The sequence below is a fragment of the Mercurialis annua genome, linkage group LG6 (genome assembly GCF_937616625.2).
Source record: "Mercurialis annua linkage group LG6, ddMerAnnu1.2, whole genome shotgun sequence".
Lineage (NCBI taxonomy): Eukaryota > Viridiplantae > Streptophyta > Magnoliopsida > Malpighiales > Euphorbiaceae > Mercurialis > Mercurialis annua.
This window is the reverse complement of record NC_065575.1, coordinates 45,798,027-45,824,742: the sequence shown is the minus strand read 5'-3', so window position 1 is coordinate 45,824,742 and position 26,716 is coordinate 45,798,027. Positions and strand designations below refer to the sequence as shown.

Sequence of the window (26,716 nt, the reverse complement as noted above, 5' to 3'; positions counted from 1 at the left end):
GCGCTTCAACTACTTAGGGATATTGAGCTGCTAACAGTTAAACAACTATAGCTATTGGAGTAGATATTGACCTGGCTAACCAGACCGAAAATATAATTCACCCAAATCCAATTGAACAAAATATGCTAAAATTGAAATTCTCAAACAATCCTTGTTTTTTTTTGGATAAATGCTTATTTATTAGCACAACCACAAGGAGTGGAAGGCAAATGAAAACCGAATCAAACAATCAGTTAAACTTTACAAAGCAATCTAAACATCTATAAACATCACTTCCCGAATACGGAAACTGAGAATGAAAAGAAGAATAGAACGTAACGGCTCTAGTAATCACCAAATGAACTAAAGCGTCAATTTGAGTAGATTCCCCTCTGAAAACGCGTTTATTCCTCGCCTTCCATAATTCCCAAACGCAAAAAAACCAAATGAGCTTCCATAGGTCCTTATAAGCAGGTAATGAGCAATCCATCCAAAAGATAAAAAAACTATCAATGGAAGAGGGAGTAACCCAAAGAAGACCACACTTGGAATAAATGAAACACCAAGTCTTCCAAGCATAAGAACAGTGCAGCAAAATATGAACTGAAGATTCTTCAAAATGACATACAGAACAGCCAATAAGGGAAGGGTTAAGAATACCACGCGCTACCAAAGACGCATTGCAAGAAATACGGTCCCATGCTACCAACCACATGAAAAACTGAATGCGCGGAGGGATTTGATGCTTCCAAATGGAGGGAATAAAAATTCCTCTGTTCAGATGGGGAGTAGACAGACCGGCGAGATGCTGCAGCTGAATCGACATCAAATTTGGGGTAAAAACTGGAACCGCTCTCTGCCAACAAGCTTCATCATCATGACCAGTAATAAGAACTGACTGTAACTCCAGGAACAGCCGAGCTAGATCATCTTGCTCACCAATACGCAGACGGCGATTCCAGCAGTTCCGCGGCAAGGTCTCAAGTTCAAGTTGTGAATGCAGAAAATTACCGCTGGAAGACTCACACATCATGCCAGGTGCACGACGCAAGTCGAATTCGTATTAATCGAACTCCTAGAAACAGGATGGCCAACTAAAAATATTTCATGAAAATACAGAAGAAGTTGCCAGATATTTACTTAAATAAGTAGACTTGGACTTGGAGCTCAAGGAATTGGAGTCCTGAGTTCTCATTAGTATTATATAAAAGGTAAAATGATTTTATATATTTATATTTTCAAACAAAATGACAAATAAATTTTAAAAAATAATTTATGACAATTTAATCTGTTAGTTTTATAATTTGTGATATATATATTCAACCATCAATTCAAATCTATTTTCAAAATACATGTTCCAAACCCACATATATAACCCTTTCTAAATTAAAATAAAAAATTAATAAAGCAATCATCATTAATAAAATTAAAATTTAATTAGTAACTATAAAACTAAATTTTAAAAATAGATTTAGAATGAGAATTTGATATAGTTATCACAAATTATCATATATTTTGGCAATACTTTTTTATTTTCAAAGTTTTGATCATTTTATCAAATATATCCCTAAAATATAATTTGAACATTATGATTTGTCAATTGAATTGTGCGAATTGCAACAAATATATTCAATTTTTGATTTAAATATATTTTTAGACACATAAAATATCATTTCAAACTCAAATAACGCTTCCTAAACTGATATTAAAGATCAATTGTATAAAACAACCATTTATATTATTAAAAATTTATAAAATAAATCCTAAAAATAGGTATAATCTGGAGTTTGAATATATTTATTTCAATTCACAAAATTAACAGATCAAAATAGTAAAACCATAGGTGAAAGATAGCCTACACAAGTTAGGCCTATCAGAGGGCCCCATATAGATTCAGCTTAGGGCACTTGATAATCAGTAATATCCTGCAAGGCTGCCTCAGTATCCGTGGCAACGGCTAAGAGCTCCCCATCAAATTATATTGTAGGAATATATTTGACAAAATGACCAAAGTCGTAGATATACAAATCATTTTTCCTAATTCTTGTAAAAATATATTTATCATTTTAGCCTATATAAAATACTTTTGCTTTTTTATTATACAATGTTTAATGTAATTAGCATCTTGAACATTGCACTGATCGATTGGCTATAAACTATAGGCCCTATGTAATTCCAATTTCTAAGCATTTCTGGAAAATTGCAAGAAAAATTTATATAGTTATAAAAATTTATATAGTTATAAACAATTCTTCAAAATATTATAGTAGAAGATGGTTGAGAAACATGCACTCAACGTGAAACGAAACTGAGCCCGAATTTAAATGTCTATCCAATTCGACACATTGATAAAATGAACAGCATAAACAAAATGACATAATCTCATTTTTTTTATAGTAGAAAACGGGTATATGGGCCTAATGAAAAATAAACTTTAAGGATGCATCATATGAGTAAAATTAATAATAAATAAATGAGATTTCAATTACTTTTACGTAAAAAGCCATAATCACGTAAAATATGATGAGCAGATAACGTTGTTATTTAACGCATGCTGAATACACGTCCACAACTTCCGTCTATTAAAAGAACCCTTAAATGAAAAGTGTATCGAACATAACTTGTTTTATAATAAATTTAAAAAGAGACTAAATATGTAAAAAATTTAAAATAAAAGGGTTTTTTTATGAGGAATTTGCACAAAATACTCCTTTTTTAAAAATATTTGCAAAAATACTCCGTTTTTTGAAAAATTATTTTTTTATCTTTTTTTTTTGAAAATTTATTTTTTTACTCCGAAATTTATTTTTTTACTCTGGAAATTTTTGTAAAAATACTCCGTTTTTTTAAACTGTTTGAAACTGTATTATAAACGGTTTCAAAAATATCTACTTTAAAAAAAATTGAAACCTTTTGAAACTGTAATTGAAATTTTTTTTTAAACGGTTTCAAATTATTTTTTAAGAAACGGTTATAAACCGTTTGAAACCCAATTAAAAACCGTCTTTGAAACGGTTTATAAATGTTTCAAATTTTATTTTATTTTCCGAAACCGTTTGAAACTATTAAAAACCGTATATGAAACATTTTATAAAATAGTTTCAACTTATTTTTGAAAAACAGTTATAAACCGTTTGAAACCCAATTAGAAACTGTCTTTAAAACTCTATTAGAAACTGTATTTGAAACGTTTTGTAAAACAGTTTCAAATTGTGTTTTTTGAAACTGTTTGCAACTGCGGAGTAAAAAAATAAACTGCAGAGTAAAAAAATAAATATTTAAATTTTTTAGGTACGTTAATAAATTTTCAGTTTTTGAGGTATTTTTGACAAATATTTATAGTTTTGAGGTATTTTTGTAAATCACCCTTTTTTTATGGGTTAAATCGTAAGCCTTCATTCTTCTATTGGATAAACCATGATGTGTAAACGTTTCATGTATTATTCTGTTCAGATTTACGTCCGGCCCAGCTAGAAAAGTGGGCCAATACTGTTAGATAGACACTGCATCTTGAATAAGCATCCACGACAAACTTCTGTCGCTAAAAGGTTTTAACTAGTGGCAAGCGCTACAAGCCGACAATTAATCTTTGACTGCCTCGCTAATTGATTTATGACAGATTTGTCGCTAATTGTGAAGTTGCTGCGACGAAATGTCTTTTAATGCTTATTGCCTTCGATCAATCTAAAATATTTCTAATAAAATAAATTGTATATTAGACTGTTTAATTCATCCTATTCATTCAATGAAGAATTGTATAGATTGATGGAATTCAATCAATAATTTGAGAGGATCTTAATCCACTTCACTTATTGAAAGAAACTCTAGTATTGCAATATTCATAACAATAAAATCGAACTTTGACACAAATAAATATATACTTTATCAGTCCCACAAAAATATATAAATTTTAAATTTTAAGCATTTTCAAATATAAACAAAATTCAATATTTTATTGTGTCAATTTACTTTAAATATTAATATTATTATTCATTAATTTCAACTACTTCTACTCTATTCTCATAATAAATGGAAGGTAATTGATATTTTTAAATACATAATTAAATGGAAGGTCTAATGAGAAGTTAAAAGAAATAACTAATTTGACCATTATTTTTTAATTATTATACAAACCAAACTTCGTCTCTTTATGGTAGGGAACGAATATATTCTTTTCAAATTTCAGCTCAAAAAAATTATATAAACATAATTCTGAAGAGTAATAGAACTTACTTTTATCAAGAAAAATATCTACTTGAGCTAATTCTAGAGAGTAGCATGTTTACAAGTTACAAAGCATTTCAGCAATGACAAAAATGTTGGTTAATGTATATTGATAATGGATGCAAAGGAATATCTATCCAAAAACAAGATACCTGGCTTCCATGATAATGCTAATTTCAGCATGCTGTCGTGGTTTCAACGCGTTCCCTCTGCGACTCTATAATCATAGCCATCATCATTCATCAGAAGCATATTTATATCAGCTCGAAACTGACTCGGTTCGTTGGTGCAAAGCAAGGATCTGTGATGATTTAATGTGCAGGAGTTCTGAAACTAACTTCTCTCAAGACAAGCTCCACTTCTTTAACTACTCCTAATCTTCTAAACCACCCAGCTAACATTTGTGAAGCTTCTTTACCAAGCATCATCCCCTCGTTCTCCAAACTCGTTAGTAAGTTCAACGCTTCATCGAGGTTGTTTTCCTTCTCATATGCAGCCAGTACCAAGGCAATACATTTATCATTAGGCTCAACGCCAGCCCTCCTCATATTTTGAAATACGGCGACTGCCTTTTTACTTAGGCCTGCCATCAGGTAAGCGTTTACGAGGAGTCCACACACTCTAGCATCCGGAGGAATACATGCAAATTGAATTGCATCAAACACTCTTTGGGCTCCGTCAGCATCACCGATTATTGAATATGCTCTTAACAATGCCTTGTAAACTTCACTTCCTGCATAAATTGCTTCAGCGTCCATTTCTCTAAGTAAAGCTTCTCCTCTGTCGGGCATTCCGGCTCTGATAAAGGCCATAATCATGGAGCCATATGCTCGTTTATCCAACGGATGGCCAAGCAGCTTCAGGTCTTCGAAAATTTTCTCAGCCTGATTTAGCTTACCGGACTTGCTATACACGTCCATCATGGTAGTTAAGACTACCTGATCAATCTCAAAGCCTCTCTCTTTCATGACCAAGAGAATTTTTTCTGCATCTTTAGGTCGGTTTAGTTTCCCATAGCAATGGATCACTTTTGTGTAGTCACGAACATCAGCCTCAAAAGATTCTTCTAGTAGGGCAAGTTCGGCCACCTGACAAATGTGCAAGACACCAAAAATTCAGATCATGCCATAGAATATACATTCTTCTAGTAGGGCAAGTTATTTTCCACATGTACATTTTTTTTTCTATTGATTCGAGATTGTGTAACTATGCCCCAAAGTTTAAAGTTGAACGTCATAAGAACTCGGGAATAGTTGAAACAGGCGTTCACATCAGGATTAAAATAGGGTCGTATAAATTCTCCGGTGATCAAGTTTGCTACAATCTTGGATTTAAATGTTGTTTATATCATAACAAACAAACAATCTATACAATTTGCATCTTAAATTTACACCCCCAACTAACTATACTACCCACAATAATTGCAGATTAGAGTACAAAATTTGACTGATGATAACACATACTAAACTCCCATTCATGTTTAAGCATACAATTATCCCAAATGAAACCGCATAAACATAACAACTCAAAATTGATCAACAATACCTCAAGATAAAGAGGATGCTCCATCAGTTTCAACTGTTTAAGAATCGAAAGCCAATCAGTTCTTCTCGGCTTCATTACCCTTACCCAAGAACGCAACAAATCCGATAAACTAACATTCTGCGTTTGGTGAGAGTAACAAATAAGATTCTTCAAGAGAGCCGTACATCGATTACTCATTTTCGGCGAGAGTTCGGATATATACTGTTTTTGTGATTCTGTGATATCAGAACCAATTTTAAGCCACTTAAACTTTGGTTTATTATCATCATCTGCATTCACTTTAATTTTTTCTACTTGTTCTGAATTGACAGTAGCAGCTAATACAGAGTGTTGAGTGTGGGATTCACAGATAGCAAAATTTACAGATTTTTTGAATATTAACAATTTGTGCATAACTGTGAGATAACTGAGCTTTGTAGCTTCAGGGTTTGAGGGGCAAAACGGGAAGGGAGGTGGAATAATGTTTCCAACACAAATTGACATGGCTTGAACTATAATAAAAAATTGACAGAATGGTAATGGAGATTAGATAAATTTGAGCAAATAAATTAGCAAAAAGACCCAATCTGTATCGAAGAGGAAATGTAGTAAGAAATTGGCGGCGATTGCTTTAAATTCTGAACAATTAGAGCAAAAATGGAACCTGGTTTACAAGGAAATGAGACGATTAAATTGAATCCATGGACGAATAGCTAATACTGTACCTGTATTTTTTTTGTCAAAGGTACCTGTATGTTTATTCATGAAGAAGCAAAAGCTGAGGGGCCAAAGAGGTAAGGGGTGAGGATTGAGGAGGGAGACGTATGGACCTGTTCATAGGTCGGGTTTGAGTAGGCTCGGGCCGGATTTTGACGGGCTTGACTTTTTTGAAGGTAAGTTCAATTCCGGTTTAAATTCAAATATACTATCCAAACCTGGTTTTAATGAAGGCTTAATTACTTAAAAACCACTCACCTTGAACTTTTTTTTCGTTTATACCCTGATCTAAGAAACAGTTCATTTATACCCTGACGTATGTATCTATGTTTCACCTCTACCCGAAGTACTAAATTAACCTCTTTTCATTAAAAAAAAAAGTTTAAAATAGTTCTTCATTTTTAATCTAAGCTAATTAGAGATTAATTAGAAATGAATTTTTCTCTAAATGAAGACTATTTTGAACTTTTTTTAAAATGAAAAGAGGCTAATTTAGTGCCTCGGGTAGAGGTGAAACATAAACACATACGTCAGGGTATAAATGAACTTTTTCCTAGGTCATGGTATAAACGAAAAAAAAAAAATTAAGGTGGGTGGTTTTTAAGTAATTAAGCCTTTAATGAACTATATTTACGTTCCCATACCAGGTTTAAGCGGGTCTACATTAATTTTCAATAATATTAAAACTTCAAGTTCGTCTAACCCGTGATTTGGGCAAAAATTGGTGTCCGAACCTAACTCTAAAGAAACAAGACTGTGCAAGCGGGCCAGTACCTAATCCCATAAACAGGTATAAAGACATGTAGCTTAAAGAACTAATGATGAGTTAAGTCTAAAGGTGTAAATGAGTTGGGAAACTCATGAGTTACTCGAGATCGACTCGAAAAGTTTGAGCTGGCTCGAGTTCGAGCTACTCAAACTTTAACTTGAGCCAAACTCGAGTATGAATTAAGGAAGCTCATGAGCCTCCCGAGCATAAACGAGCAAAAATAGGCCTCATACACATATAATATTAAAATTTGTTTTTTTTATTGTATCGCCTTTTTATATTTGTAGATTTAAGTGTATATTATTTTAATTGATAAAATACTAATATAATTCATAGTAAAAATATACATCAAATTTTATAAAATTTATTTATTTTTGTTGAAAATAGACCTACTTTTGTGGTTATATAAATCAGCCCACTGGCTGCTGAGGCCTTGATCGAACCCAAAACTTCAGAAGGTCTTAAGAGTTTTGCCAACCAGCATTTTTTATGAATTTGAGTCGAATTCTAGCTCGAGTAGTTCTGTTATTGTTCGAGCTTGAACTTAAAATTTAGGCTCATTGGAGGTCGAGCTTGGCCTAACTTAGACTCGGCGATTACGCTACTAGTTAAGCCTAAAACAAATACCAAAACTAATTAACAAATCGGCTTAATCTATATCTATATCTATATCTATACTATATATAAAAGCACGGATGGGGGGGGGGACAGGCAAATTTACTGAATAATCCTTTTCAGTTTGTTATTAAATAAAGGTTTTATAGTCATTAACTAATTAATTATTTAATTAATCACTATTATAATTAAAATTCTAATTAGAATAGGAAGCTAAATTATCTCCAATTTTATTTTTAGTATGTAAAAAATAACTAAATAAACTCCAAATTAGTAGGAATACCTATTTTTTAGTTTAATTGAAATACAAAATTAAAACATTGTATAATTAATCACTATTATAATTAAAGTCCTAATTAAAATAAGAAGCTAATTATTACCGGAGTTTTGGATTCAAAATATTGCATTTGATTATTACCATGAATTGTTAAAGTTAAAATACAACTAAACTATCTATTAATTGGTGAATTGGTGTCCTATGCTAAATAAACTATCTATTAATTTTTAATTCGTGAATTAGTGTCCTACTATAACATTAGACTTTTCCAACATTAATACATTTAAATAGCAGTTATTTTTTTAATGAAGATGTCTAAGTAGCAGTTTAAAAGAAATCACTTCTCCTTATCGCCAATAGTTACGTAACATATAATTATAATAATTATTTAGATCCAGATACTTATTTTTATCCATAAAATATAAAGCAATTATAATTTTATTAGGACCGGTTGCTGACTATTAAATAAAGATAATCTACAAAGAAAATTCATTCTACAAAATAAAGAACATAAAAACTCATAATTACCAACTAATAATCACGTGCATAACTAATAATTATCCACTACTAATATAATTAATCAAACTCTTGAAGATATATCCTAATTCAATTAAAATTTTAATTAATACAATAATAACTATACATAAAACATAATGGTGTAATTATAAATAAATGTAATTAATATATTAAATTAGAAATAAATATTATTGATGTCAATTAATTTTAAAATTTAGTAATATTACATTTATTTCTATAAAACGACTACTAACTTGACATTTACTATAAATAAAATAAATTGATATAATTATAATAAATTTATTTAGTATATAAATTGACGAGTCATACTACGAGCCACGTGCATAGCACGTAAAGCGAAACTAGTTACTTAAAAAACCTCCACCTTGTAATATTTTTTCGTTTATACCATGACCTAGAAAAAAGTTCATTTGTACCTTTTTTTTTGATTTTTTGTTTTCAACTCTACCCTAAAGCACTAAATTGAACTTTTTTTATCTAAAAAAAGCTTAAAATAATTCTTTATTTTTTAACTTATTTGTATTTTTTCAAATAGAAAAAATATGATATAACCCTTCTATTTAATTATTTTTAATATTTTCATCCTATAATTAATTAAATTGTCAAAAAATAAAATTTTGAGGTACAATTAAAAACGAAAAATCAAAAAAAGAGTCCAAATGAACTTTTTCCTAGGTCAGGATATAAACGAAAAATTGTTTTAAGGTGAGTTTTTTTTAAGTAATTAGGCCTTAACAAATCTATCATATCCATCATTTAGCTTAGCTTGCCTGCTTTAGCAACTATTTACGGTAGCAAATTTTCCAAAATGTGTCAATTAAAATGGCAAAATAAGAAAAACATATTTTTAAAAAAGAAAAAGATTCAGCTTCTGGTCGCCATATCTACTAGCTCCATAATCTTAATCTAAATTATATACCCTGAACTCCCAAAATACCCTAGCTTACCAGCAAGACAGCCATTTAGAGCAGCAAAACAAAAGGGCATTTCCGTCACACCGCACCAAAATTTGGACTTTCATTACAAAACAGAATCAATACGCTGATCTAAATCTCAAACCCTCCATTTCTTTATCTTTGCTTCACTCGCATTCTTTAATTTCTCTCATCCATTTATTTTTTGAATGCGATCGCGTAATTCAAATCATCCAAACAGCCCCTTAATGGTGCTCAGCTCCATTTCTAGATCCAACTGAGTCAGCGAGTTCAGAAGCTAATACTGAGTTGGGAATGGCTTCTTCGGAAGCCGATTCCCGCTTAAACCAAGTGGTAGTACCAGCCCTAGAAAAAATCATCAAATCCGCTTCGTGGCGTAAACACTCTAAACTAGCTCATCAATGCAAATCCGTCCTCGAGAAACTCACTTCTCCGCCGAATCAAACGCCGCAGTCGCCGGATTCCGACGTTGATTCATCGATCCCCGGTCCGCTCCACGACGGTGGTCCTATCGAGTTCTCACTTGACGAATCTGAATCAATCCTCAGCCCTCTGATCAACGCCTGTGGAACCGGATTTCTCAAGATCGTTGATCCCGCCGTTGATTGTATCCAGAAATTGATCGCTCACGGTTACTTACGTGGCGAGGCGGACCCCACCGGTGGCAGCCCTGAGGCGCAGTTGCTATCGAAATTAATCGAATCCGTTTGTAAATGTTATGATATCGGCGACGATGCGATTGAGCTGGCTGTTCTGAAAACGCTGTTATCGGCGGTTACGTCGATTTCGTTGAGGATACACGGTGATTGTTTGTTGCAAATAGTGAGGACTTGTTATGACATTTATTTAGGGAGTAAAAATGTAGTTAACCAAACGACGGCGAAAGCGTCGCTGATTCAAATGCTGGTTATTGTGTTTAGGAGAATGGAGGCGGATTCGTCGACTGTTCCGATTCAACCAATTGTCGTAGCGGAATTGATGGAGCCGGTTGAGAAATCGGATGCTGATGGCTCAATGACAATGTTTGTGCAGGGTTTTATAACTAAAATTATGCAGGATATTGATGTGGTTTTGAGTACAGGTGGCACTCCTAAGGTTTCTGTAGGAGCACATGATGGTGCTTTTGAGACTACTACTAATGTGGAGACTACGAATCCCGCTGATTTGCTTGATTCGACCGATAAGGATATGTTGGATGCTAAGTACTGGGAGATTAGTATGTATAAGACGGCGTTGGAGGGTCGGAAAGGGGAATTGGCGGATGGTGAAGTGGAGAGAGATGACGATTTAGAGGTTCAGATTGGGAATAAATTAAGAAGAGATGCATTTTTGGTGTTTAGAGCTCTTTGTAAGTTGTCGATGAAAACGGCTCCTAAGGAGGCCTCAACTGATCCTCAGTTAATGAGAGGGAAGATTGTGGCTTTGGAGTTGTTGAAAATACTACTGGAGAATGCTGGGGCAGTGTTTAGAACTAGTGACAGGTATCCAGTTTTCGCACATTCTCTTTTTTAAGCATTTTTACTTGATACCTAGTTGTAAGCTTTTGGTTTGTTTTCGATGTATTTACTCTATTAGTGACACTAGAGGGCACATTATAAAATTAGTTTGTCTAGCTGCTTTATTAGCTGTATCATAATTTACACGAGGAGAAGTGTTTAGAATAGATTCGGAACTTAACCTTAGGTAACCAAGATTAACTGTGCTTTGCTGAAGTCTTGTTTCTTAGTCCTTCAGGGATTACTTTTAAGTGGGCTGGAGGTTATTTCTAGGTTTCTACTTTAGGATGCGACATGGTAGCAGACTGATGAAAGACATCATTTTGGGATTTGAATTATTTCATGTAATGATCTATGACTATGGCATTAGTTAATAATTCTTGTTGGCGGAATTGTGAAATAATTCTTGTTTATTAGATATTATAATGTATCTATTAATATTGAATGGCTTTATTTTATTCTTTGTTAGGTTTTTTAATTTACTTTCATCTTAACCATAAATTTTATTTTTGTAATAATGATTGCCTCTGGCATAAAACTGACATCATGTTTATTGTTTTGCAGTTTAGAACAATTTCTAATTTGATGGATTTCTTTGCTTTCAACAGGTTCTTAGGAGCCATTAAGCAATACTTATGTTTGTCGCTGTTGAAGAATAGTGCTTCAAGTCTTATGATTGTTTTCCAACTTTCTTGCTCCATTTTCATTAGTCTGGTGTCAAGGTTTAGAGCAGGATTGAAAGCAGAGATTGGAGTATTCTTTCCCATGATTGTTCTCAGAGTTCTGGAAAATGTTGCTCAACCTAACTTTCAACAGAAGATGATAGTGCTTCGGTTTCTTGAAAAGTTGTGTGTTGATTCACAGATATTGGTGGACATCTTCATTAACTATGATTGCGATGTCAATTCAGCAAACATATTTGAGAGGTATGTTCTGTTTCTTTCTAGGGTTAAGACTAGTAACATAAATGATCAATGGCGCTGAGAGTAAGTGTAAATATTGTTTTTAACGTGGTCATTGTAATTCAGGATGGTCAATGGACTTTTTAAAACTGCGCAAGGTGTCCCTCCTGGCACAACCACTGCACTTTTGCCACCACAGGAGGTGACGATGAAACTTGAAGCTATGAAGTGCTTGGTGGCTATTTTAAAATCAATGGGAGATTGGATGAACAAACAGTTACGAATTCCAGATCCACATTCTATAAAAAAATTTGATGCAGCTGAGAGTGTTCCTGAGACTAGTCTTCCCATGGCAAATGGAAATGGGGATGAACCAGCTGAAGGATCGGATTCTCATTCTGAAGCTTCTACTGAAGCTTCTGATGTTTCAACGATTGAGCAACGCCGTGCCTATAAGCTGGAACTTCAGGTAAGTAATTTTTGAATGTTTGGTATTAAATCAGATTTTGTTCACATTCCTATGTTCGACTGTCCATGGAGTCTAATTTAAGGTTTGTGGCAGGAAGGTATATCTCTTTTTAACCGGAAACCTAAAAAGGGCATTGAATTTCTCATTAACGCAAATAAAGTGGGCAATTCACCAGAAGAGATAGCAGCTTTTCTTAAAAATGCTTCTGGCTTGTCGAAGACTCTGATTGGTGATTATCTAGGAGAAAGGGAAGAATTATCGTTGAAAGTAATGCATGCCTATGTAGATTCTTTTGACTTTCAAGGCATGGAGTTTGATGAGGCTATCAGGGTCTTTCTACAAGGGTTCAGATTACCTGGTGAGGCGCAGAAGATTGATCGTATTATGGAAAAGTTTTCTGAGCGTTATTGCAAATGCAATCTAAAAGTTTTTAGTAGTGCTGATACGGCCTATGTCCTTGCTTACTCGGTGATCTTGCTCAATACTGATGCTCACAATCCCATGGTGAAGAACAAGGTATAGCTTTTCATTTATTTCCTTGTCTCTGGCTGAAACTTTAGATATCAGGTGCAATAAATCCCCTCATCATGTCTTAAACTAATGCAGATGTCGGCTGATGATTTTCTAAGAAACAATCGCGGCATTGATGATGGCAAAGATCTACCTGAAGAGTACTTGAGGTCTTTATATGAACGCATATCAAAAAATGAGATCAAAATGAAAGAAGATGATTTGGCACTCCAGCAAAAACAGGCAACAAACTCAAACAGAATTTTAGGCTTGGACAGTATTTTAAATATTGTGATCCGTAAGCGGGGTGAGGATAAGATGGAAACCAGTGATGATCTAATCAGGCATATGCAAGAAAATTTCAAGGAAAAAGCTCGCAAATCTGAGTAAGAGAATAAATTTCTTGTGTTAAGAAATGCCATTATTTCTTTCATCATAATGTTTCATTTAGCAGTCATATGCAGATTTCCGAAAATATGGAATGCTTTCCAATGGCTTCTTTTATATAAGTTTTTCTAATAATTTTTGCTTGAGAGCATAATGTTTAGGGTTCTTCGGTACCCCCAACAAATGTTTTTAATAAAAACATATAGTCAGTATGTTGGATTGTTATACTTATACTTCAGATTTTGATCCCTTTGAACTATACCATTCATTTGAATTGAAGAATTATTGTAGTTTTCATTGATCTGTTTAAAGCTGTGGGTTTGTAGGTCAGTTTATTATGCAGCAACAGATGTGGTGCTACTTCGCTTCATGATTGAGGTATGCTGGGCTCCTATGCTGGCTGCATTCAGTTTGCATCTTGACCAAAGTGACGATGACGTGGTGTTAGCCTTGTGTCTTGATGGTTTTCGCTATGCAATCCATGTTACTGCTGTGATGTCTATGAAGACTCATAGAGACGCTTTTGTTACCTCCTTAGCAAAGTTTACTTCCCTCCATTCTCCTGCTGATATCAAGCAGAAAAATATTGACGCTATCAAGGTTCGTCATTTTGTAGATGGTGTTGTTATCTGGTCTTACTTTCTCTTATATTGTTATTCAGAGATTTTGTTACTGCCAATATTTCCTTGTTAATGTATGGCAGTTCAAGGCTATCATATATTTTCAAGTTTCAATGGATATGTTGCATTGTATTTGCTTCAGAGTAAAGTTAAAGAAGACATTTGCTACACGGTTATACATATAATATCATTTCTGTTGTTTCATCAATTTGATCTCCATCATGGTAGTCTTCTTGTGCATGTAAAGACCGAGTCGGCTTATAAGAATGTGTTATGTTATTGTTCATTCATAGTAATGTTGCATTGAGAAGAAAGTACTGTGATATGAGTGTCCATAATAAAGGAGAGAGTTAGGAAACTCCCTATCTGGGGATTTTTACGGTTCTAGACAATTTTCTACTAATGCAGAAAAATGCATTGTGTTGTTCAGAGTGATGTTGCAAAATGCTTTTTTATAGCTACAGCTTATAAAAGGCCATTGAAAGAATTAAAAGCCTTAATGAAGGATATATAATAGCCTGTTCACTGACTTGCCGTTTTTATAGTTTCAAGTCTTTTGGTTCAATTTCACCCGTTAACACACATTATTGTACATTCATTTTGTTTGTGTTCTGTTTCCTGTGGAGCAACAGTAGTTACCTTGTCCTGTGTATGTTATAAGTTTGTGACCTTTGTATTTTCCTTCAAAAATTTCTAATTGTCATCCACTCACGTATCTAATTTTGGAATTGGATTGTCTTTGCTAATAGGCAATAGTTACAATTGCTGATGAGGATGGTAATTATTTGCAAGAAGCTTGGGAACATATTTTGACCTGTGTTTCTCGCTTTGAACATCTGCACCTATTGGGCGAGGGCGCTCCTCCAGATGCTACTTTTTTTGCTTTTCCTCAGAATGATTCAGACAAGTCAAAACAAACAAAGTCAGCCGTTCTCCCTGTATTAAAAAAGAAGGGACCTGGTAGGATGCAGTATGCAGTCTCTGCTGTGATGAGAGGTTCATACGATAGCGCTGGAATTGGTGGCAGTGCTACTGGGGCAGTCACATCTGAACAGATGAACAATTTGGTCTCTAATTTAAACATGTTAGAGCAAGTTGGGAGCTCTGAAATGAATCGCATATTCACACGTAGCCAAAAACTAAATAGCGAGGCAATACTTGACTTTGTCAAGGCTCTTTGCAAAGTCTCTATGGAAGAATTGCGGTCAACATCTGACCCACGTGTTTTTAGCCTCACGAAGATTGTTGAGATTGCGTATGAAACATCCTGCCCTTTGTTCTTTTATCTGTCATTCTTAGAATTTAGATGCATTTATGTGCTGCCATGAGATCAATGAATTTGATTTAATTTCTTATGACAGGCACTATAACATGAACCGCATCAGGCTTGTGTGGTCAAGCATCTGGCACGTGCTCTCTGATTTCTTTGTAAATATTGGTTGTTCTGAAAACCTTTCAATTGCAATTTTTGCAATGGATTCTTTGCGACAATTATCAATGAAATTTTTAGAGCGAGAGGAGTTAGCTAATTACAATTTTCAGAATGAGTTTATGAAACCTTTTGTCATTGTTATGCGTAAGAGTAGTGCTGTTGAAATCAGGGAATTGATCATCAGATGTGTTTCACAAATGGTTTTGTCCCGCGTCAACAATGTTAAGTCGGGATGGAAGAGCATGTTCATGGTATTGAAATATGCTTATTTCCTACTTCTACATCCACTTTTCATTGAGATATAGTTTATTACGTCTAAAAATTATCAATCTCATTTTATTAGTACTTCATCTATATGCTTTCAGGTTTTTACTACAGCAGCTTATGATGACCACAAAAATATTGTGCTTTTGTCCTTTGAAATAATGGAGAAGATTATTCGAGACTACTTCCCATACATCACTGAGACTGAAACAACCACCTTTACAGATTGTGTAAATTGTCTGATTGCATTCACCAATAGTAGATTCAACAAAGACATTAGCCTCAACGCTATAGCGTTTCTTCGATTCTGTGCTACAAAACTCGCAGAAGGAGATCTGGGATCTTCACCGAGGAATAAGGACAAGGAAGCTGCTGGAAAGGAAGGAAAACATGAAAATGGGGAGATCACTGATAAAGACAATCACCTTTATTTCTGGTTTCCTTTGTTGGCAGGTCAGGACAAGTTGTAGTTTTTTCATGAGATTTGCTTTAGTTATGAGATTTGCTGTCCTACTTTTTCATTGATTTTCTTCTTGTTAAAGATAACTTATTTTAGGTTTGTTTGTGCAGGTTTGTCGGAACTTAGCTTTGACACTAGACCTGAAATCAGGAAAAGTGCCTTGCAAGTGTTGTTTGATACTTTGCGCAACCATGGCCATCTTTTCTCCTTACCACTTTGGGGACGGGTCTTTGAGTCAGTCCTATTTCCGATTTTTGACTATGTACGTCATGCTATTGATCCTACGGGAGGTGACTCCCCTGACCAGGAGATTGATAATGATGATGCTGGTGAACTTGATCAAGATGCATGGATGTATGAGACATGCACGTTAGCCCTCCAATTGGTTGTTGATCTCTTTGTCAAATTCTATGATACTGTCAATCCACTTCTGAAAAAGGTTTTAATGCTTCTGGTTAGCTTCATCAGACGTCCACACCAAAGTCTTGCAGGCATTGGCATTGCGGCATTTGTCCGTTTGATGAGCAATGCTGGTGATCTATTTTCAGAAGAGAAGTGGTTGGAAGTGGTCTTATCTCTAAAAGAGGCAGCCAATGCAACACTTCCTGATTTCTCATACATTGTTTCTGCAGAGTCCAATATGAGAATTCACAAAATTTTAGCTGGGCAAGAAAATGGAGAGTCTAATGGATCTGGTTTGTCTGATGATGATCCGGAGAGACTAATAACTCATCGTCTCTATGCTTCAATATCTGATGCAAAATGTAGAGCGGCTGTCCAACTTTTATTGATTCAGGTATGCTTTTATTGCAATGCTGTGAGCAGTTAAGAAAGCTGCACGTAGACCTGTTTTTTTATTGAAATTTGTCTCTCAAAGCATAAGCTAGCATTACTTGAGTAGTTTCATTTGCTATTTTATGTTTTAACATCATTTTCATAGCTTCGACTATGGGTTATATAAGGTAGTTCAGCTTTATAAACTGAAGTGGCTGTTAAATCATTCTTATTGACAATTTTTCTTGATGCTAGTAGCTCATTTGAAGAAGAAAGCAACTAATTTCAATTAATTGAGCTGCTCTAGTAGGTTTAGATTATCTTGTTTGCTGTTCCAAGGTCAAGTTGAGAGGATACTATTGAAGCATAAGCTAATTATGATCTTGAATCTTGTTGTGCTCTGATCTTTAAAAAAAGTATTTAGAAGTTGATAAATCTAAAAGATTGTTGAGTTGGATTCCTTTAAATTGAAGGGTATGCTTCAACATGTGTTTACAATTTTGTGATTCTGTGTTCTCTATATCAAGGATAAAATGCAAATTTAATCATGAATGTTAGCGTGTTAAATCTTGGCAATGACAGACACGAACTATTAATTTTTGCAATTCGGAATACCAAAATGTTTTCCGATGAACAATTTTCTGATAAAAATATTCTGTAGACACCAGAATATATACTGTTCAGGCATTTACGTTAATATTTTTTTGTCGGAAAATTGCTCGATGTTCTGAATTGCAAAAATGATTGTTCGTGCCTGATATAACCAAAATCTAAAGTTCGTATCAGAATTTCAAAATATTCTAAAGTTCATGATTTATTTTGCAATTAACCCTTTTATTAACTTAAGTTTGAGCAAGCTGTTTATTCTTTTAACAGGCTGTGATGGAAATATACAACATGTATCGGTCCCACCTTTCAGCGAAAAATACTGTAGTCCTTTTTGATGCTTTGCACGATGTTGCATCTCATGCTCACAAGATCAATACCGATATGCTGCTGCGTTCAAGGCTACAAGAGTTTGGCTCGATGACTCAAATGCAAGACCCGCCACTATTACGCTTGGAGAACGAGTCTTACCAAATTTGCCTCACGTTCTTGCAAAATCTTATACTGGATAAGCCTCCAAGTTTTGATGAGGTTGACGTGGAAATTTATCTTGTCAACCTCTGCCGAGAGGTGTTACAGTTTTATATTGAAACTTCTCGTTCTGGACAAACGTCCCAATCTTCGAATGCACAATGCCTGTGGATGATTCCTGTAGGCTCTGGCAAACGGAGGGAATTGGCTGCACGAGCGCCTCTTATAGTTGCAACACTTCAGGCTATATGTAGTCTGGGAGATGCTTCATTCGAAAAGAACTCGAGACATTTCTTCCCGCTTCTCTCAGGCTTGATAAGCTGTGAACATGGCTCGAATGAGGTTCAAGTGGCTCTTGGTGATATGCTCAGCTCAACGGTGGGTCCTATTTTGCTTCGTTCTTGTTGACGTGGTGAGTTCACACTGCAATTTCAATTTAATTCTTAGTTTATATTTTCTTCTTCTTATAATTGTCATTGGAGATAGAGAGATCCATAGTGTATGAATAGTTAGCCATGTTTTCGGATTGAGTAGCGCTTCTGAACTTTAATGTAGTTATCTCGGAAGCGCCTTTGTTCAGAGTTAATAGAATCGTCAGGAGTTTTGTTGTATGCTATAGTCCAATATAATCCTTTTTCCTTCCCTCTTCTTATAAATAGACTTCGAGCTGAGATCGATCATTTATTGTAAAAAAAGTGTTCGTAATTCAAAATGACCTGTTAGCAGCATATTTCTTCTCTGATCATAGGCAGACCCCGAGTATATTCATATTTATATTCTTTTGTTTGATTTAATTCTTTCACTTGCAATTATATTCTTTAAATTCTATAAAATTTAAAAATTTCCAAATCAAAAGCTGCTAGTGAAGCTGAAGAGTGGTTAGATAAATGGACAATAATTTTCATGTCCTCACCATCTATGTTGAAAGTGAGACAAGCTGTCCATAGCAGACATTTATGATTTATCATGAGCCGGTTCTTGAAATTTTGAAGACAAATGGGCTCTTATGGGTTTAATCCATGTTTATTGGAATGGCCCAAAAATGACTCGGCCTAACTTCAATGAAACCGAGGCTTAAATTTGTATAACAAGGTTTACTGAAAGCTGGGTTAGCATTTGCGTCAAGCCCAAATACTTTCATTTTCTCCAATAATTTAAGAATTAAATGATAATTTTTTAAAAAATTTATTAATTTGAAATAAAATTTTAATTTATCAATAAAAATATAATTCAAAATTAAACTATAATTAAATCCATAATTAAATCTGATTTTACTAACATAATAATCATTTAATGATCTTTTATTATAGGTAAGTTTGCAGAATAAAATAAAGAAAGATAAACGCATGAATATATTGAAAAAACTAAAAAATGATTATAAACACAGCATATTTTTTTTAAAAAAATGTTCACACTTTCAAATTTTCACAATAAATATCATTTTTTCTTTACATCTTTTACCATTTCAAAAAATAACCAAACAGCATTTTGATATTGACAAGTACAAATAGTGGACCTACCCATGACGGAAGATGCGTGATGATCCCCAACCGGCGCGTGCATTTGCGAATTTACCAAAGATTAAAGTGTGCTGGCGCACGTCGACGCAAGCTGACGCATTCTGATGTATTTTCTGACTCAAGTAGCGTGTCATCATCTAATTAGTAGGGTACGAATGTAAACTTTTCTCATTTTTTTTGGTAGGAATGTAATATATAGGGTTCGTTTGCATTTTTATAAAATATAAAACATTTTACGATATTTTTATGGATATTCCGAATATAATTGAGTATATTTAATTGTAATTGAATTAAAACCATTAAAGTTGGATTATAATATTAAAAATTACTGTTTTTTCTTTAATCCTATCAAATTTGGTTATATTTGGCTTTTTTTTCTTTCAGAAAAGACAAGATTGACATAAATTATATACTCCTTCCGTCCTATAAGACCTTTTGCACACTATTTATGAAAGCAACAATTGATATTTTTTCCCTATTAATGATGGTCTTATAAATCGTACTTAGAATTATAATAACTAGCTTTGTCGGGATCTCTGACTTCTTGCTCTAAGTTGCGCTCTTTGTTTCGTCCAAATGAGGTTGAACGGGGCGAATGGGCGGAGCTATAACATTTAGTCAAGTGTAGCTGAAACACTCATTAAAAAATATACTATACAAACACAGTGCATAAAAATGGCGCACGATGCCGACGGAAAAGTGGGGCTCTTATGAGGGAAACATCCGGTCCCCTAAGGCATTCTGGCGGTCAAGTGGGGCGACCACCATAGCCTGCCCAACTTCGAATTGGCCCCTAACGATGCGTAATACGGAAAGAAAATAATGAAAATTACAACCCTCCTTTTTTCGATAGTAGATTTTTCTTAATTTAGTTTTTTTTATGAAAGAGTTTTTTTTTTGACTTTCTAGTTGTATCATAAGCTGCTTTTTAGTTCATTGCAATTGCGATTTCTTGTCATTCTAGTATGTTTGCCTTCTTTAGAATATGAATATTAAGTAGTCTTATATTTTTTGTGTTGTTATTGTTAAATGTAAATTTTCAAATATGCCTCGCTTTTTGAAGAAGCTCCCAACTCACATTATTGTGGATGAGGTGTCGTGAAAATTTAGGAATGTGTGCACAAATATTTTTTGATACCAACACAGCTTAATCTTTTTGGAGCCGATGAAAGGATTATAGAAGATAGAAAATGACTCGGCAGTTTTAAAGAAAACTGCAGATGGAAACTGACATGAAAGGACGATTAATAAACAATTAAAACAATTACTTTTTTAATCTATGGGAGAGAATTAACGGGAGGTTCGGTATTATCATTAGACTAAAAATCAATATATAAATTATGTAAACAAAAATTAATATGTTATGTTAAATTTTTTTCCTTAAACTAATAGGGGTAACAACACATATATGTGTGTTTTTCCTTCTCTTAAAGGCTAAAACATATGCAAGTATGTCAAAACATAAATATATTAAATTAGACTGCTTTTAGATCTTTTTAATTGAAGAATTTAAAAGGTTTGGACAAAGTTAAACATTTTTGGGTTCATAAATAAAAACCTTTCTTTTATGTTTCATTGATTTGCCTTAGTTGTTATAACCCAAGATTCCTAGGTTTTTATAATCATATACTTAAAATTTTCTATTCTAAATTTGCTAGTAGTTTAGCAATTGACATGTCTAATACAATCATTATGCTCGCATTACAATAATTTTATTTATGTACTAAATAAATATTTCCAACACATAGCAATTATAATGCCTTAACAAAACATTTTAAAAAGGCCCAAACTATATTTTCTTATTGATGAGTGCTTTTAGATTGCAAAAGAAAGTAGACAAAAAATAGAAAATTGTGTCAAACTCATCATTAGTTTGGGCCATGAAGACAATTATCACCCCATTTTTTTTTCTTATTTAACTGTCAATGTTACTTTGATCTAATAAGCCAATATGTTTTTATAACAACCAAATTTATAATATTGCTTCATAAGTTTCTGTTATAATCAGCACTCCCAAATATGTAGGAAGCAATTTTAAATTAAAGGATCCTTTTTTCATAAAATATCAATAAATCTATCAATCCTAGTTTGCTTGATTAATTTATTTACTTCATTTGAGTAGATAACGCTTTCATTGCATTTGCCTATATATACAACTAAGAAACCATAAAATAAAGGAAAGGGTGAAAAAGAAGGTAAAGTAAAACTAATCTTGATTAGAGCATAAAAGGAAATAAAATTATTAGAAATTAAAATGATATCAAAAAATTTAAAATAACTTAAACCATTGATAATTAGCGGGAGGAGACTCTTAATTACGTCTATTGTTGCATAAGCTGAAGCCAAATTAATTAAAAGTAAAAAAGTAAGAATTTATATAATTCGATTAATGTGATCTCTAAACGTCCAAAATAAAGAGTGTTATTTTACTTCCTTCTCAAATTGATAAGTAGGTTTTTATTTTTTTTATTTCAAATTAAAAATAAGCAATCAATTATTACTTAATTAATAATTTTTTATATTAATTTTTATTAATTATAACAATATTAATTAAAAAAAATAACCAATGAGCTATAGCTCAATTGGTATAGATTCATTTTTCTCACAAGCGCTCCCCCCTCCCCTAATTATCAAAAAATAAATATTCTTTAAAAATAAAAATAAAAATAAAAAATACTAAACGACAAAAAGTATTATTATGTTAAATGAAGGTATGTGTTGTTTATATTCACTGATTAGCTTATTTATCTAAAAAATTTAATACTTATATTTGTCATCACTCAATTTTGAGATAGAAAAAATATTATTCAGAGGAAAAGTTATAATAGGATTATATTGAATATTTAAACTAAAATTCCTAGCGAAGTATTTTACATAATTATTCACCAATTTTTTTGATGAAAGTCATGACTCATTCGATCACAACTTGCTTTATTTTTCCCATGACTTGCACCATAACCATGGTGCCGGTCATGGTGGTATCCATTTGAGCACGAGCACGAATATATAATCGCATTTTATCGCAACATCTACCAACGCTGCGCCTATATTTATTATGTAAACAATTTTACTTTGAAATCTTGTTTACCCAAGCCAAAAGCTTCATGTTAATTGCTTTTCAACATTGACACTAGAAATTAAGTTCTCAAGCAAAAAGTGGCTTTATAATAAATATTTTTCTAATTTGTTTTTCTTTAAGAAAATTGCTTTTGGAGGTACCATGAAGCAAAAAAAGGTTGAAAAGTTGATAAATATAAATAATAGTTTCTCCAACGAAGAAACGCAACAAAGAACAAGTCATCATCACACATTATAAGATGAAATAAAATACAAAATTAATTAAAACAGGCCTGCATCTAAAATATAATATAAAATATTTTTTCCACAAAAAAAAAATGCAATCGTTGACATTAAGCAATTCATTAGCAATTTGCAGCAATGTTTTGAAAGAGAGATCAGGTCATAGAAGCAGGTAAAGAGATGACAACAAATGATTCCAATAAACCAATCTCTTTGAATCATCACATGCCAACCTCATAGTTTGGTCGGCTAAAATATTCTTAAGACTCTCTCTAATTAATTAATTAAATTAAACTAAAGTCTCAATTAAAGCTTTAATTATTTAATTTAACTTAAGAAAATGGGCGCCACTTTGAAATTAAAAGTGGCAATTCATCAAAATTATGTAAGATTCCAATATGCTGATGCCCTTCACATGGAACTAATGGTATGTGTTTAATTTTGATGTGGTCCAATTTTTGCTTTAATTACTTGTGGATTAATTAATTGTTATTAATTTGGACAAGTTAATGGGGTTTTGATTTGTTTAATATAAAAGGAGAGTTGATTAAGAATTTACTATATTTAATTACTAATTGCATTAGCACCAGAGCTAGCTCACTTTTTTTTCTTCTTTCTAAAGCAAAAAGACTGTGTCTTTCTTGAAGACTCAACTTAATTTGCTATGTTCACCAAATTCAACAAATTATGCTTCTTAATTTGAGGTCTTGTTTCCACCATTTCCGTGAACTAATTAAGTTGTTTTGGATTGCTTAATTAATTAATTAAGCTAATTAGACTTTTGTACAATCCGGAATCTTTACCAATTGTTCGATTATATATATTAATCTCTCAATACTAGTTATAAATTTTTGGAAGTTAGTGAGGTCCAAAATATCCATCATATAAGCAAGGCTTTTTTTTAGAATCAAGTAAAAACTTCAATAAATATCGAAATAGTTACAAACATAAGAATTCGAAAAAGTTTGAATACCAATTCTGATGACCTCATAAAAAACGAGTGTTACGCGCTAAATAGTGCGCATCTTGCTTCGCATATTAACAAAATTGAGAGGAAAAATTACTTTCTTTATTAATCACAAAAGTTGAAATGTTACAAACTATCAATCTCAGCTTATATACTTGCTGAGATTGCAAAGCTAAGCTGAAAAATAACCGCTTCTGTAGAATTTGTAAACTGAAATTTTATTGATAAAAATCAGATTACAAATGTAGGAGAAGACTACTCCTATTTATAGAGAATGGTGTTCTAGTAACTGCCATTCTGTTACAAGCAACAAACACACACAGAAAGTGTGTGTGAAATGCCAGCTGGAAATGAGCTGTAAAACCAGCTGTAAATGAGCTATAAATCAGTTGACTTTGAACACAAGTAAAGCATGTGAATTCAAGAGCAGAAGCTGGAGCTAAATGGAGCTGAAGCTGAACTGATGCTGAAATGAGGAAGGAATCAATATGCTGCAATACCCTCCCTCAAGCTGGAGTGTACAAATCTTGTAACTTCAGCTTGCCAATTGCAGAACTAAAGCCTTGAGGAGAAAGAGGCTTAGTAAAGCAGTCTGCCACTTGATTTGTTGTATCAACAGGAAGAAGGTGCAGTAAACCAGAAACTAACTTCTCCCTGATAATATGGCAATCTATCTCAATATGTTTTGAACGCTCATGGTAAACTGGATTATGAGCTAGCTGAATTGCAGAACTGTTATCACAGTAAACCTGAGCAGGAAGCTGAACTGGTTGAAGCAAATCATGGAAAAGATAAGCTAACCATTGTACCTGCTGTCCCTATTGAATTGGTAAGGGCTGGATTTTGTGAATTTAAGGGCAAGGTAAGAAAGTCCAGATCTGGCATGGGATCTGTAGTTGAGGTTTTTTGAAGATAAGAAGCTGAAAAAGGAAAAATTTGTTCATAGAAGACCACATCCCTTGAGAAAAATACCTTATGTGTATTAACATCAAACATAATGTATCCTTTGGTGTCAGAAGGATAGCCAAGGAAGACACACTTCACAGCCCTGGCATCAAACTTCAACTTATGTGAACTGGTGACTGCAGCAAAAGCTAGACAGCCAAATACCTTCAACAAAGTATAATCTGGATGCTTATCATATAACAACTGATATGGTGCATTGTTCTGAATTACAGGAGAAGGAATCCTGTTTATCAAATAGACAGCATGAGTAACACAATAAGACCAGAATCTCATAGATAAGTTTGATTGAAATCTGAGGGCTCTAGCAACATTAAGTATGTGTTGATGCTTTCTTTCAACCACACTATTTTGCTGTGGAGTATGCACACAACTAGTCTGATGTACAATACCATATCTGGTATAGAACTCTGGATAAGAAAATTCCATTCCATTATCAGTTCTAATAATTTTGATGGTTTTGTCAAACTGAGTTTGAACATGAACCACAAAACTCTGAAGAATACCTCTTGTGTCAGACTTATGCTTCATTAAAAAAATCCAAGTGTATCTTGAATGATCATCAACAATAGTGAGAAAGTATCTATATCCTTGAATGGAGCTTACAGATACAGGACCCCATATATCCACATGAAGTAAATCAAAAATAGATCTACTAACAGAAGTACTAGTGGGAAAGGGTAGTCTCTTCTGTTTGGCCAGATGACATATATCACAAGCATGCAAATTTGAATCAACAAGCTTTGATTCAATTTGTTTTATTAATTTCAGCCTGGCATGAGATAGATGACCAAGTCTATAATGCCAAAGGTCTGAAATTGAGTTATTTGTCTTATTCTTAGCTATGCTATTACATTTAGAATCTGATATCTGATTCTGTAGCAAAATGTAAAGCCCCTCCTGCTTTTTAGCTAAGCCAATCATTGTCCATGAAATCAATTCCTGAATAAAACAAGAATTTTGATGAAGGATCAATGTAACTTGTGGATCATTTGTCAATTTACTTGCTGATATCAAGTTAAAACTGAACTCAGGAACATGCAGTACATTGTATAATATCAATTTCTCAGATAAATGTACTGTCCCTATGTTGGCAACTGAAATCAACTGACCAGTGGGCAGCTTCACATGTACATTCTTCACAGCAGAATAAGATGAGAAAAAAGAAGAATTACAGACTATATGGTCTGTAGCTCCAGTGTCTAAAATCCACTTGTTCTTATATGACACTGAGGTAAAAAGACAGTGTGACATACCTTCAGAAGTATCTGCAGAAGGCTTAAAGTCAGCAGATAATGCAGAAGACTGTAAATTGGTGGATAAGGCATTGACATGTGAAGGACCAGGAGTAGGTCCAGATTCATCATGTTGGATCAGCTTCATTAGTTTTTGACATTGTTCAGCTGAAAAAGGAAATACTGACCCTTGCTGAGAAAAGTAACCAGCATCATCATTGTTTGGCTCATTAGGATTAGATCCTGAAAATTCAACTGCATTAGAAAATGAGCCATCAGTTTTAAACTTGGGTTGTGGTTGATAACTTGGAGGATAGCCATGCTTCCTATAGCAAATGTCAATTGTATGCCCTGTGTTGCCACAATAAGTGCACAGTTTAGGTTTCATTCCTGGAACAAAGAAGTTGTTAAACCTCTTATTGTTATTATTATTATTTCCTCTGAAATATCCCCTTCCTCTTGCATAGCAAACACTTGGCTCATGACCAAAACCAATTTGTTCCCCTGTCTCCTCAAAGTTATCAACATTCTGCTGTGTTTGACCTTTTGAGAACATGACATTTGAGTCTATCACATTCCTCATGTTAGAATTGCCAGCATTCTGTCTTTCACTTTGAATTACTAGCTGAAAAACTTTATTAATAGGAGGAAGAGGTTCAGTCATTAATATCTGTTGCCTGACATTACTGAACTGATCATTCAGTCCCTTCAAGAACTTTATTACTCTATCATTAGAATGATTCTGCTTCATTAGTGGCAATGC

The 26,716-nt window shown here is 33.5% G+C and overlaps 3 protein-coding genes across 3 annotated transcripts; 1 reads left to right on the top strand and 2 right to left on the bottom strand.

Annotated features, from left to right (window-relative positions):
* Nucleotides 1-229: 229 nt before the first annotated feature.
* LOC126687952 (uncharacterized) lies at nucleotides 230-1,009 on the bottom strand. Its single transcript, XM_050382504.1, has one exon. The coding sequence runs from the start codon at nucleotides 1,007-1,009 to the stop codon at nucleotides 230-232; it is 780 nt and encodes a 259-aa protein (XP_050238461.1).
* Nucleotides 1,010-4,057: 3,048 nt separating this feature from the next.
* On the bottom strand, nucleotides 4,058-6,589 carry LOC126687038 (pentatricopeptide repeat-containing protein At1g01970). The gene is made up of 2 exons (XM_050381387.2): nucleotides 5,749-6,589; nucleotides 4,058-5,291 (listed from the first exon to the last, which is right to left on the bottom strand). Exons 1-2 carry the CDS (start codon nucleotides 6,229-6,231, stop codon nucleotides 4,515-4,517), a joined length of 1,260 nt encoding a protein of 419 aa, XP_050237344.1. The 5' UTR covers nucleotides 6,232-6,589; the 3' UTR covers nucleotides 4,058-4,514.
* A 3,098-nt stretch (nucleotides 6,590-9,687) lies between these two features.
* LOC126687032 (brefeldin A-inhibited guanine nucleotide-exchange protein 2) lies at nucleotides 9,688-18,579 on the top strand. The gene is made up of 11 exons (XM_050381377.2): nucleotides 9,688-11,058; nucleotides 11,682-11,999; nucleotides 12,102-12,444; nucleotides 12,538-12,960; nucleotides 13,051-13,340; nucleotides 13,668-13,941; nucleotides 14,711-15,216; nucleotides 15,323-15,644; nucleotides 15,759-16,110; nucleotides 16,228-16,913; nucleotides 17,768-18,579. The coding sequence occupies exons 1-11, from the start codon at nucleotides 9,872-9,874 to the stop codon at nucleotides 18,374-18,376; spliced, it is 5,310 nt and encodes a 1,769-aa protein (XP_050237334.1). The 5' UTR covers nucleotides 9,688-9,871; the 3' UTR covers nucleotides 18,377-18,579.
* Nucleotides 18,580-26,716: the final 8,137 nt, after the last annotated feature.